Source organism: Acipenser ruthenus, chromosome 36 (assembly GCF_902713425.1).
Source record: "Acipenser ruthenus chromosome 36, fAciRut3.2 maternal haplotype, whole genome shotgun sequence".
In the NCBI taxonomy this organism is placed as follows: domain Eukaryota; kingdom Metazoa; phylum Chordata; class Actinopteri; order Acipenseriformes; family Acipenseridae; genus Acipenser; species Acipenser ruthenus.
The window spans coordinates 11,520,362-11,532,969 of record NC_081224.1 but is presented as its reverse complement, the minus strand read 5'-3'; the positions used below and the strand labels follow the sequence as shown (position 1 = coordinate 11,532,969).

The 12,608-nt window shown below is 45.1% G+C and overlaps 1 protein-coding gene across 4 annotated transcripts in view; it reads right to left on the bottom strand.

Annotated features, from left to right (window-relative positions):
- Positions 1-12,477, bottom strand: part of LOC131706640 (GEM-interacting protein-like) — a 33,855-nt gene extending 21,378 nt beyond the window's left edge. Inside the window, exons 1-3 of one of the 4 annotated variants that reach the window (XM_059008133.1) lie at positions 9,610-12,477; positions 8,732-8,875; positions 419-512 (exon numbers count right to left, since the gene is read on the bottom strand). In XM_059008133.1, the coding sequence (XP_058864116.1) occupies positions 419-512; positions 8,732-8,875; positions 9,610-9,880 (509 nt within the window). In that variant the 5' untranslated portion in view covers positions 9,881-12,477. Of the gene's footprint in view, positions 1-418; positions 513-4,758; positions 4,959-8,731; positions 8,876-9,609 lie in introns of those variants that run through there. The other 3 variants (XM_059008130.1, XM_059008132.1, XM_059008131.1) reach the window with 3 other exon arrangements.
- Positions 12,478-12,608: the final 131 nt, after the last annotated feature.

The window sequence follows — 12,608 nt, the reverse complement described above, 5'->3', positions numbered from 1 at the left end:
ATGTGGATTTCACTCATGTGCACGGTCTAGGACGGGGCAGGTTGTGTTTGCTTTGTGATGTGGATTTCACTCATGTGCACGGTCTAGGACGGGGCAGGTTGTGTTTGTGATGTGGATTTCACTCATGTGCACGGTCTAGGACGGGGCAGGTTGTGTTTGTGATGTGGATTTCACTCATGTGCACGGTCTAGGACGGGGCAGGTTGTGTTTGCTTTGTGATGTGGATTTCACTCATGTGCACGGTCTAGGACGGGGCAGGTTGTGCTCGCTTTGTGATGTGGATTTCACTCATGTGCACGGTCTGAGCAGGCAGACTGGAAGCCAAGGCTGGGGAATTAGACCTCTAGCTCTTTCAGAAGTCAATAGGAGACTGCAGTGTGAATAGGGGCTGTGGAGGAGGAGGGAATGGATGACATACGAGTTCCCAATGCAGATCTCCAGGGCGTCGAAATCTCTGAAGATCTCACTGTATCTCTTGGACTTCTCCTTGCCGCCAGCTCCACAGTTCAGCTCTAGAAAGCAGGGAAATAAATAAATATATTTTACTACCTCTTACTCATATCTTACTACCTGCCTTCGCTGTCGTTCTCTAGTGTTGCTTCTGCTTAGATTGTGATTTCCTGGCTTGGAGCTTGGTTGGAGAATCCTAAACGACTGAACAGCCTTCCTCGTTCCATTAGTGTGGCAACGTGACCTTTCAACTCTTCTCGCCCTGTCTCCTCTCTGCTCTACATAAATGAAGAGCGGACATGCCTGGCACAGCTGAGAGCAGACGCTGGACAGCGCAGTTATGGGAATAAGACTCCCGTTGCACAGCAGTGGGATCCATTCCTTGTTCTACTAGGAGTTTAATAAGACACACCCGAGCTTGTTACCTACACACTGGGGCTAATCAAGCCCCTCGTAATACCTGGAATGGGTGAAAGTGCTATGCAGGTGGAGTGTTATCCCTGCAGAGTGTGTAAAAGTGAGGGAGATGGTTTCTGAACAGGTTGCTAAACACTGCATTGTGAGCTGCTGCTTTTCCAGCTAGACTCCGGATGTGGGCTGCATGTTCTGTGAACTGCAGTACAGCTTCAGTGCAAACAGGACGCACATCAAGGGATCGCACAATTAGGAAGCAAGCACAAGACTGCACCAGATTACAACCACATGCATTGTTACTACGGAAACCACTTTGAGTTACCTGGTAGGCGGGGTCTCCTCTCTCTCTGGTCCGCCTGTACAAAACTTATCAAGAAAACAATAACTATCAGTGGCTGTGGTGCTGGCACACTTCCTCTTCCAAGCACTGTGTGATTCTGACACTACAAGAGTTCTTCCAGGAGTGCCAAGCGCGGTTTTAAAGAAACGCTTCCCTACCTGTTATTGCACTAGCAACATTATCAACAGCAGATATTTCAAAGAAAGCACTTCACATAAAAGCTGCTTCCTGGGGCCTGATCCCTTCACGTGGACCATGAGACCACAGCAGGCTCTGTGCGGGGTGCAGCGATGCTAATAAAGACAGGAACAGGTACACACATTGCTTCCTGCCCCTTCACATTCAATTACGTCACGTGTGATACTGTACAGCTACGGACACAGGTTTCGCATCCCAAAATATAAAATGAACTAATTCTGCTTCATAAATATGCTCAATAAACCTGCTGAATAATGTTAAGTTAACATATTGAATTACACACCGCTTTGTGCTTCCCCATATACTTCATGAAACTGACAAATTGAAAAATGTGACATTTTGAAATCCAATGTGAAATACTGTACTACTGTTATGGCTTCCGGTAGACTTTTACGATATAATTTAATAGTTTCTTTGATTACATGAGGTTAAATAAAATATCTAAATTATGTTCATATAGTTTTTTTATTATTTTTTTTTATTATGTCTCAACCCTAAAATTCTAGGTGTTGCAAAACTTTTGGCCAGATCTGCAGATTCAGTATCTGCTGTACGATCTGAACGGACCTACTCCTGGGGAGCGGAGTGACTGTACGAACTATCTTCATTAGAAAGAGGATGTTTTCTGCTGCTAGCTGTTAACACACATTGTATTTCTCAGAAGAGTCTCCGAAATGCAGTTTCACAGTAACAGGGCTCCTCAAACAGCATGCAGTCACACAGACACTGTGTCCATTCAGGGACAGGGTTCCTCAAACAGCATGCAGTCACACAGACACTGTGTCCATTCAGGGACAGGGCTCCTCAAACAGCATGCAGTAACACAGACACTGTGTCCATTCAGGGACAGGGTTCCTCAAACAGCATGGAGTCACACAGACACTGTGTCCATTCAGGGACAGGGCTCCTCAAACAGCATGCAGTCACACAGACACTGTGTCCATTCAGGGACAGGGCTCCTCAAACAGCATGCAGTCACACAGACACTGTGTCCATTCAGGGACAGGGCTCCTCAAACAGCATGCAGTCACACAGACACTGTGTCCATTCAGGGACAGGGCTCCTCAAACAACATGCAGTCACACAGACACTGTGTCCATTCAGGGACAGGGCTCCTCAAACAGCATGCAGTCACACAGACACTGTGTCCATTCAGGGACAGGGTTCCTCAAACAGCATGCAGTCACACAGACACTGTGTCCATTCAGGGACAGGGTTCCTCAAACAGCATGCAGTCACACAGACACGGAGTCCATTCAGGGACAGGGCTCCTCAAACAACATGCAGTCACACAGACACTGTGTCCATTCAGGGACAGGGCTCCTCAAACAACATGCAGTCACACAGACACTGTGTCCATTCAGGGACAGGGCTCCTCAAACAGCATGCAGTCACACAGACACTGTGTCCATTCAGGGACAGGGTTCCTCAAACAGCATGCAGTCACACAGACACTGTGTCCATTCAGGGACAGGGTTCCTCAAACAGCATGCAGACACACAGACACTGTGTCCATTCAGGGACAGGGCTCCTCAAACAGCATGCAGTCACACAGACACTGTGTCCATTCAGGGACAGGGCTCCTCAAACAGCATGCAGTCACACAGACACTGTGTCCATTCAGGGACAGGGTTCCTCAAACAGCATGGAGTCACACAGACACTGTGTCCATTCAGGGACAGGGCTCCTCAAACAGCATGCAGTCACACAGACACTGTGTCCATTCAGAGACACGGACGGTTTTTCATGCTGTACACGCAGCCTTTCTGTTCTGTTTTTGCAGTGGGCGAGGCTGTGGTTTCATGTGCCCTACAGTACAATCTTGAACTCCACTGCAAGGCCTTTTTTAACCCACGGTTGCATGATAGAAGTAACTTTTTCTAAATAAGGACCAAACCAAGTTTCATCACAACTGCTGTTCCCTAGATACACAAAAAAACAGAAGTGGAACTACAGAGTGAAGACGGAGGAGGCAGACAGCCGGGGTCCAGGCAGCACCAGAGAATGAGATACTCAATAACTTCGACTGAAGAAGGTTCTCAGCAGGTTCCATCACCAGGGGAGAAGCCGTTCTCTAGATAGATTCACATGTGATATACTTGTGGCAAGATCGTGACACAAGACTGACTGTTTTCAGAACACTAAATATCAAAACAAAGGAACAAAAAAAAAAAAGAACGATCCCCAATTGTTGTGCAAAGCGTTTCTCTTCTCTCTCTTTTTTTCTGTCTCTCTCTCTCTCTCTATTGAGAGCAGAGCTCAATTTAGGTCGACCACATCCTGTTACGTCAATGACACTGTTTTCAGAACTCGAGGCTTATTTTTACTGCGACTGCGTCACCCTCTGTAAGTGTGTGTGTGTGCTTCATGTCGAATAACGTGAAAAAATGTAGAACATGGCACCAAATTATAGGGTATAAACCTCTGAGTAACTCACCATTAACTTCTTAATAAAAGGAGAGGAAGTGTTCAAACGCTATTGGGCTCATCAATGCTGTACAACGAGACGGCTCTTGCAGGCCCACAATGAATTATCAGAAAGATGGCGACCCATTCTATACCTCTCTCTCTCTCTCCTTCTCTGCCCCCTCTCCTCTCTCTCTCTCTCTCTCTCTCTCATTTAAAACAGTGACCAGAGTTGACATTGACTTTTCCATCAATGTATTGCTTTCCTCTGCATAGCATGTCTTTGGTACACACATTTACAAACCACTACACCATTACTAACAAACAAATCAGAGTTCTGCAGAACACGAATTTGCCGAGTTTTATCAGTGAATGCGCAAACAGAAACGTTTGTCTCTGTGTTTCCATTAAGTTTACACTTCATGATTGATTGGTTGAAGTAGTGGAAGAACTCCAAGATAAAAACAAGGTTGAGGATTAGCTCTGTGTAAGAGTATCTGCGACTGAATCGCGACAGAACCCTGTTCAGCAGACCCGGGGTCGAGTACAATGAATTGCAATGACAAGGTAATCGTAGTTGGAGCGTAATTGTAATTGTAATTGTAATTGTAATGACCAGATCACTGATGCATCAAGTTCAATTACACACCTTCCCAAGCCTTCACAGTAATGTTTTACACCGAGTGAAACATTCCTCTCGGATTGTCACCCGTTTTTAGTGATTGAAAAGAACCGTTCTGTAGTACGTGTTGGTATTTGTACCAGTGATTACTGCTGGGTAGGATAAAACGTGTTAAGGTGTGGAGCTGTTTATGTTACTTTTTAATGCAATTGTAATTACTGCAGCATAATTGTGATTTTAATAAGAATTAACCCCGGGCCTGCGTTCAGCACATGACCAACCCACACAGATACTGCAGTAACAAACACACACTTCAAAATGTTCTTACCTTCAGAATCCCCCATCTCTCTCTCTCTCTCTCTCTCTCTCTCGGCCCAGAGCAGGTCAGCAGGCCCTTGTAATCTTTGCTCTCAATTCAACGTCTCTGGCTACGCCATCCAGCACTTCTGCATTTCTCCACCGCCCTCGATCTCAGACTCCTCCGTCCGAACCCCAGCTCGGCTCCTTGTGAGATATGCAGCAACAGAACTAGACGGATCAGAAAGGTTTGTCTTCCAAATGAAAGAGACGAGCGAGAGCGCGAGAGAGAGAGATCACCGTTTCTGTGCTTCTAACTGGGGGCTGTACTGTGCACCTGACCACAGACGCTGCAGCTACCAGGTCGACCACAGCACTTCCTCAAGTGAAACAGGAAGTCCCTGCCTATCTCTCGCTCTCTTCTTCAGCAGCGCTGCAGCCCTGATTTTCAGGGTTTCGTGTCTTCAGTTACCAGGTCAGACTGTGATCAATCTCCTGCATGGTAGATTTCTACCAGGATAACACAGAGCCATTCAGAAATTTCACAGCGGGACTCTTCAGTGCTCACCAAGATTTTAAATTCAATTTTCCTCCATCTTATTACCACAGGCAAAATCATCCCTGGCTGTCCTCCTAGAAGCACAGGGCTGGCCAACAGCGCAGTCCAGCAGCTTTTCTGGGTATCTTGAAATCACTTATGGCTAAAATGTTAGCGTTGACCAATTAAGAAAATAATTGGTTCAGTGAAATAATTGAGAAAACCAGAAGACCCTGTGGCTCTCCAGACCAGGGTTCGAACACCCCTGCACTCACAGCATTAACACTGGTGCCCATTTTCTGAAGAACTTTTGGTTCTCGGTTATCTTACACGTCAATCCAGGGTTTTTCAAGGACAGCACTGCAAAGAATATCCCTTCCTGTGTGGTAGGCACATGGCCTGCAAACACGGCCACTTCAAAAACAGGAGACCATGTTGACCAATGCAGCCACTGAGGGGTGACCCAGTCGCACGGGAGCCCAAGTCACACCCCTGCTGAAGTCACAGAGCCACAACTGCTTTCTGGTGATTGTTGCTGAATAGTTGCACACCCCTCTCACACATTTTAAATACTGTAGTTCCAGTGGATAAATGTGTATGTACTGCAGACTAGGGAGTTTCTCATTTTTATGTAAGCGCTCTGATTTTTGGAGCAGGAATAAATATGAAATAAACATATCAATGAATATGTTTATTAATAATTTAAACAGTCAGGGATTTCAGACAAGTTGTGCATCTATTCAGAAGCATCTGCAGCTTAATGTCTGCGCCCCAGTGAAAGCGAGCAGCACAGTCCCTGTGGTTAAATGTCACAGTGTGAGTATGTAAACCACATCTATAAAACTGCTGGTGGTCTATAGACGTGTGCTGAAGATAAGGAAGGACACAGGCAGCCACGTTTTAAACAGATAAAAATAAACAGTTGAGCAGTGGCACCACGTTAGTAAGTGTGGCTCAAACTGTGAAACGCATTCACCGCTGTGTGTCCATAGAGGCCATGTGCATCTGTCTTGGGTAGGAGTTATTACCTGCTATTGGGGAACACACACAGTCCACATGAAATCGAGTTCCGAGCAGTCAGAGTTAGGAAACTGGTTTGAAATTGTGAAAGAGGCAGTTTCGTCTTGTGCTGTGATGCACCTTTTACCAGCAGGAATGTTTAAAGTGAAAGAATCCGGAACATGTATTTGTTCTCAGGCGAAGGCTTTTGTTTTCACACCGTTCACACATTTAAATTACAACATGTGGCTGTCTTTAACAGAACTTACAAGATCGGATCTACTGGAACATGTGCAGAACTTACAAGATCGGATCAACTGGAACACGTGCAGAACTTACGAGATCAGATCACTAGAACATGTGCAGAACTTACAAGATCGGATCTACTGGAACACGTGCAAAACTTACAAGATCAGATCTACTGGAACACGTGCAGAACTTACAAGATCGGATCTACTGGAACACGTGCAAAACTTACAAGATCAGATCTACTGGAACACGTGCAGAACTTACAAGATCGGATCTACTGGAACACGTGCAAAACTTACAAGATCAGATCTACTGGAACACGTGCAGAACTTACAAGATCGGATTTACTGGAACACGTGCAGAACTTACAAGATCGGATCTACTGGAACACGTGCAAAACTTACAAGATCAGATCTACTGGAACACGTGCAGAACTTACAAGATCGGATTTACTGGAACACGTGCAGAACTTACAAGATCGGATCTACTGGAACACGTGCAAAACTTACAAGATCAGATCTACTGGAACACGTGCAGAACTTACAAGATCGGATCTACTGGAACACGTGCAAAACTTACAAGATCAGATCTACTGGAACACGTGCAGAACTTACAAGATCGGATTTACTGGAACACGTGCAGAACTTACAAGATCGGATCTACTGGAACACGTGCAAAACTTACAAGATCAGATCTACTGGAACACGTGCAGAACTTACAAGATCGGATCTACTTGTATTCTAGTGTGTCACAGGAAGGAATGCATTGAAACACGTCAGTCATAGGAAAGGTTCGGGTTAGGGACTGGGCAGGAGAATCAGAGCTCTTCTGGGAGTTCTTGTAACGGTCAGAAACACACGCAGAGACAGCTTCACCTACACCCCCGTCACCAGCGGAGGAATACGCACGTACTGGTATCAATAGTTGGCACTCTAGTTGTAACACAGAGGTGTTCCTGTCCTGTAATTGTAAGATGATGCAACGTTGGCAGTTTCATTCATTGTAGTTGTACGAGTCCTCACCTGTCCAGACAGGTGTGTCGAAATCACTTGTCTCAACCTGCAGTGTCATGCGAGGAGAATTCCACCCTGATTGACTCATCATCCCCATCGTGCCACTGAGTCTGTGGAGGTGGCATTGCTCATGACACACTGCTCAGAATAAACAAGGCGTGTCCGAGTCACAGACTATGTAGAACATGTTGTTTTACTTTGAGGCAATGCAATTCTCTTACAGGTGATCTGGAATTACCAGGGCACACATCAGACAGTTTCTATTGTATTCAGATATCTGCCTAACTGTCAGATATAACTGTCCTACAGCTATGACATCGGAACCGATGGTGAGCAGGATTCTTCTGAACCGGGTAAAACTGGAACACAGCGTCATACTGTGTCCAAAAACACAGAACATGCCCCAACCCTAACCCCTAACCCCTAACCCCTAACCCCTAACCCTTTCCAATAAAAACACAAAGATCATGCTAGGGGCAATCAAGACATGCCAGACCATGACTTCAAGTTTCAAGCAAGAGGACTCAAGCATAAGTAGATCTCTGGTTCTACTACCCCTACTATGCACTGGGCTCACCTGACCTCAGCACCATGCTACTGGATCCTCAGATGACGCTCCTTGCACTACTGTGTCATTGTAGATATAAAATGTTTTAATCCTAACTTGCTGCATCTTATCTTATGCTATATGTTAGTAGTATAATTTGAACTTACTGTAAACGACACTGTATTTAAATACTGCTTTGCATTGTAACCTTGCATTGCCCATTGTAAGTCACCTTGGATAAAGGCATCTGCCAAAACACTGGCCAGCAATGTGGAGTAGTGGTTAGGGCTCTGGACTCTTGACCGGAGGGTCGTGGGTTCAATCCCAGATGGGGGACACTGCTGTTGTACCCTTGAGCAAGGTACTTCACCTAGATTTCTCCAGTAAAAAAACCAAACTGTATAAATGGGTAATTGTATGTAAAAATAATGTGATATCTTGTAACAATTGTAAGTCGCCCTGGATAAGGGCGTCTGCTAAGAAATAAATAATAATAATAAATAACACAAAATGCAAGCAGGGTTGTGGGTGTATGAAGGGACGCACTGATTTGTTTAGTGTAACGTACATGTGAGATGCTTCCTTGTGCTTGACCTGGCTTGCAGTCTCTGCTCTTGTGTTTTCTCAGTGCGGGTCGTCCCGTATCGATGACACTCACCGTTGGCGGAGTGGCGGACAGCAGCGATGGCTCTGCGGACGGACTGGGAGTGGACAGCCGGGTACCTCTGGAGGAGGGGCTCAAGAGAGCTTAACAACCCCTGCAGAGAGAGCTCCACCTGGGCCTGAGACGGACAGCGCTCCCCTGAAACACAAAGACCGCCGTCAGACAAGATGCACTGAAAACACACATGAACAGATCAGTACATGCGTAACTCCACAAGTATCCGAAACCAACACTATCCCTCGATAATGTGCGTGTCTTGTACTTTTACACTGAAATGTTCATCTAAACAGTAAACAATTATTGGTGCTAGATTCAACTCTAAATGCTTACATTTTAATTTGAAACACTTCTAAACATTAACCTATTGAGAATGCTGGTCACCACTCAGAAGTAGAAGAAATCTCCAGGCAGTTTCAAATAAAGGACTGCAGTATGAATGTGTGTAGAGCTGCATGTGTATGGAGTCGACTGTGAAGAAATCCTCACTATGAAATAAACAACATCTTGTATTTAGTGAGTGTTCCTTGTCTATCTACCTCATAGAAGAGGTTAAAAATGATTCAGCATCTACAACATGACTAGGTAACCCATTCCATCCCCTCACCACTCTGTGTGAAGAAGAGTCTCCTTCAGCAACATGACTAGGTAACCCATTCCATCCCCTCACCACTCTCTGTGTGAAGAAGAGTCTCCTTCAGCAACATGACTAGGTAACCCATTCCATCCCCTCCCCACTCTCTGTGTGAAGAAGAGTCTCCTTCAGCAACATGACTAGGTAACCCATTCCATCCCCTCACCACTCTCTGTGTCCTTATCCTCAATTTAATACCATAAGCAATACCTCGGAGTTAAATAAATAAATGCATACTAACCGTCATCACCGTCTGTGAAGATCTGTCGGAATTGCTGCAGTCTCTGCTGAACGGTCCTCAGTTCCCTGGTAATCCAGACCAAGTCGTCAGACATGGGATACAAAAAGTCATCCTCTCCGGGAACGGCAAACAACCGGTCCGGAGCCTCCTCTTCACTGCCTTCGGGCACGGTGGCGCCCTGTCCGGGTGAAGTGCCAATCTCGAACGGGACGGGGTCCTGCGCCCCCGGGGGGAAACCGCTACCAACACGGGGGGCAAGTCCGAATGACATGGCACCCCGGGGTGCACAGCAGAGTACAGTAGCGAGTCTTGTTAGAGGTGTTCGTGGCTGTTTAATGAAACAGGGATTCTCTGTACTCCAACAAAAAAAGTTTCCCACCCGCTGTGACTAACGATGAATTGCTATGTGAGTTCTGTTTATTTAATGTATTTATTATTATTATTATTATTACTCAATCGCAGGACCAAGTCTGGTATAAATAAATCAATAAATAAAGAATTGTGTCGAGTCAAACCGAGCCAAGACCCAAACAAGATGTTAAATTGCAACTTCTCAATTTGCATTACATTTACATTTCAATCAAATATAATGTTCAATAATAATCACCGACCTCGAAACAAAAAGATTGAAACGTCTAACACAATAAATTGTAAAAAAAAAAAAAAAAAAAAAAAAAAACTTAAAGCATTATATAGAAAAACAAACTAAAATGTCCGCTTCTTAAAACACAAGTTAAATTCGACTTGTTTCGCTGCGGTAGAAACCAGCGTAAAACACCTGCTTGCGCGCTTCAGAAACTGCGCGGATATAACTTGAGGTAAGTTACAAATAATAATGTTTTAGTAAGCTAATTGGTAACACTACGTTTTCTTGCTCGTGTCCCAAACTCCATGCGTGTACAATAAAATATCCACACTTCCACAATACGTGTATGGCATGTCCGACAGACACAAATGAAACTGGGAGCTGCAGTGGAATGCAGAGTGACCGCATTCCTCAGCTGCATTCCGGGCGTTTTTCCAAAGAGGCGGATTCATCCCATCATGAATATTAAACAGGCCGTGTGTGATACAGGGTGTGTGAAATGAGGCGGCCGGTTCACAGGGGAAATTGAACCCCGTGGTCCACTTTATTCACACATATTTTTTGAAATGACATTGTGAAACAAAATACTACATTTAAATACATGTAAAGTCATATAGCTGACATGACACCGTTTTGTTACTAACTTTGTAAGTTGTTTACATAATAATAATTTAAAACAAACAGGTGTCAGTAGTCGGCAATCAAATCAAGCTGTAAATGCGCTCCGCGCTGCCCAGTTTATCACCCGTGTTATCCAAGCACAGTGTTTGTTTTCACCTGACTCTGAAAGCACCCTTTGTAATTCAGAGCCCGCAGGAACCAACTGAGGGGGAACAGTGAACTATTTTAGTGACACATTTATTTCAACAAGGCTGTTATCAGATATAGCGTGGCTTGGTCCGGGGAAAGGGGTTGAAACCATTTCTGCATAACAAGATCCTAGTACATATTCAGCGTGACTGTGGGGCGCTCCTTAGAGGGAACTGTTTAATTCACAGTGTCGTCACGTATTTTATTGAAATGCCGGACTGGGGGATCCCAGTCCCATGTACATGTCTCCCCCTGCTGGAGAGTTAATTCCTGTACCGGCATATAACTATGTAAATACACAATGGAAAGCCTGATCAAATGTAATTTATTGCAATTCAATCGTGTTTACAAAATGCACATCCAGTAACATAACTGCAACTAGAAAGACATTTGCAATCTTCAGTCATTTTAGTGCAATTACATTTTTTTTCAGGCAAAGGTCAAGTCACCCACATCGGTCCTAAAGCATTCAGCCTCATCTTATCTCACCGACAGGGGGCAGAATGTGTAACGGCAGTGCATCACACAGACACAGCACGGCCCGTTCCACTTGCATGGAGAATGCTAATTGCTGGGACTGAACAGGCTTCTGATCCCATTCAAACCGTTTGCCAGCAGGACCGCTCTCCTCTGCCAGCCCCACCTGCTATCCCTGTCTACGCAGATGCATGGTAATATCTCAATGGCATGTGCAGCGGCTTCACTTTTTAAATGGGCTTTCAGTAAACCGGGTTTAGACACGTTACACACTGTGAGAGAATAGTTACAATGCCTTACTTTTAATCTGTGCCCCTTCTCAGAGATTTGGAGTGCTGGTAATACATCCTGACGGCTAGACCGAGCCTTTTGGAGGCGGAACACTGTAAAGGTGCAGAACCTGCATGTTAATCACTGAGTTTATTTGTAACGCTCCTCAAGCACAGCAGTCAAAGGCACATGCCCTGCTTTGAAAACGCACTGTATTTTAACAGGGCTTGTATTATTAAATGTCACTGTATGTATTTGAATTTACTTTACATAACACCCCCCCATACACTGTAATGCTATAAATGCACATCACACAGCTGGCGTTTGTGTTTTATTGATTGATAAATGTGTTCTTTAAAATCTCAGGGATGCACAGAGAAGTACATGAAAAGTAAACCCCGAAGCCTCCTCCTCATCTCGCATTAAGCAGTCTGTCTCCATTTTCAAAAACACTGATTTTTTCACTCTTTGTCGTTTCTCATCCTAGCTTTATAGGTGATCCTAAACAAGTACAAATCTACAGTGATGAGGTGTATTCAAATATCATGTCTATCTTAAATAATCATTAATCCAGGCCAGTAAAATATACCCTGCAAAACAAATCCTGGAGTCCCTACTGTAAGACCATAACTCCTCCCACTCCTCCCTCTCTACCCAACTTTGATGGCTCCCTAGCTGCTACTTCAACCCCCCCTGGACCGCCTCTCCAGCCCCTCCCTCAGGACCAGCACTCCCCTCCCCTCTCCTCCTCCTCCTCCTCTCCAGCCCCTCCCTCAGGACCAGCACTCCCCTCCCCTCTCCTCCTCCTCCTCCTCTCCAGCCCCTCCCTCAGGACCAGTGCTCCTCCTCCTCCTCC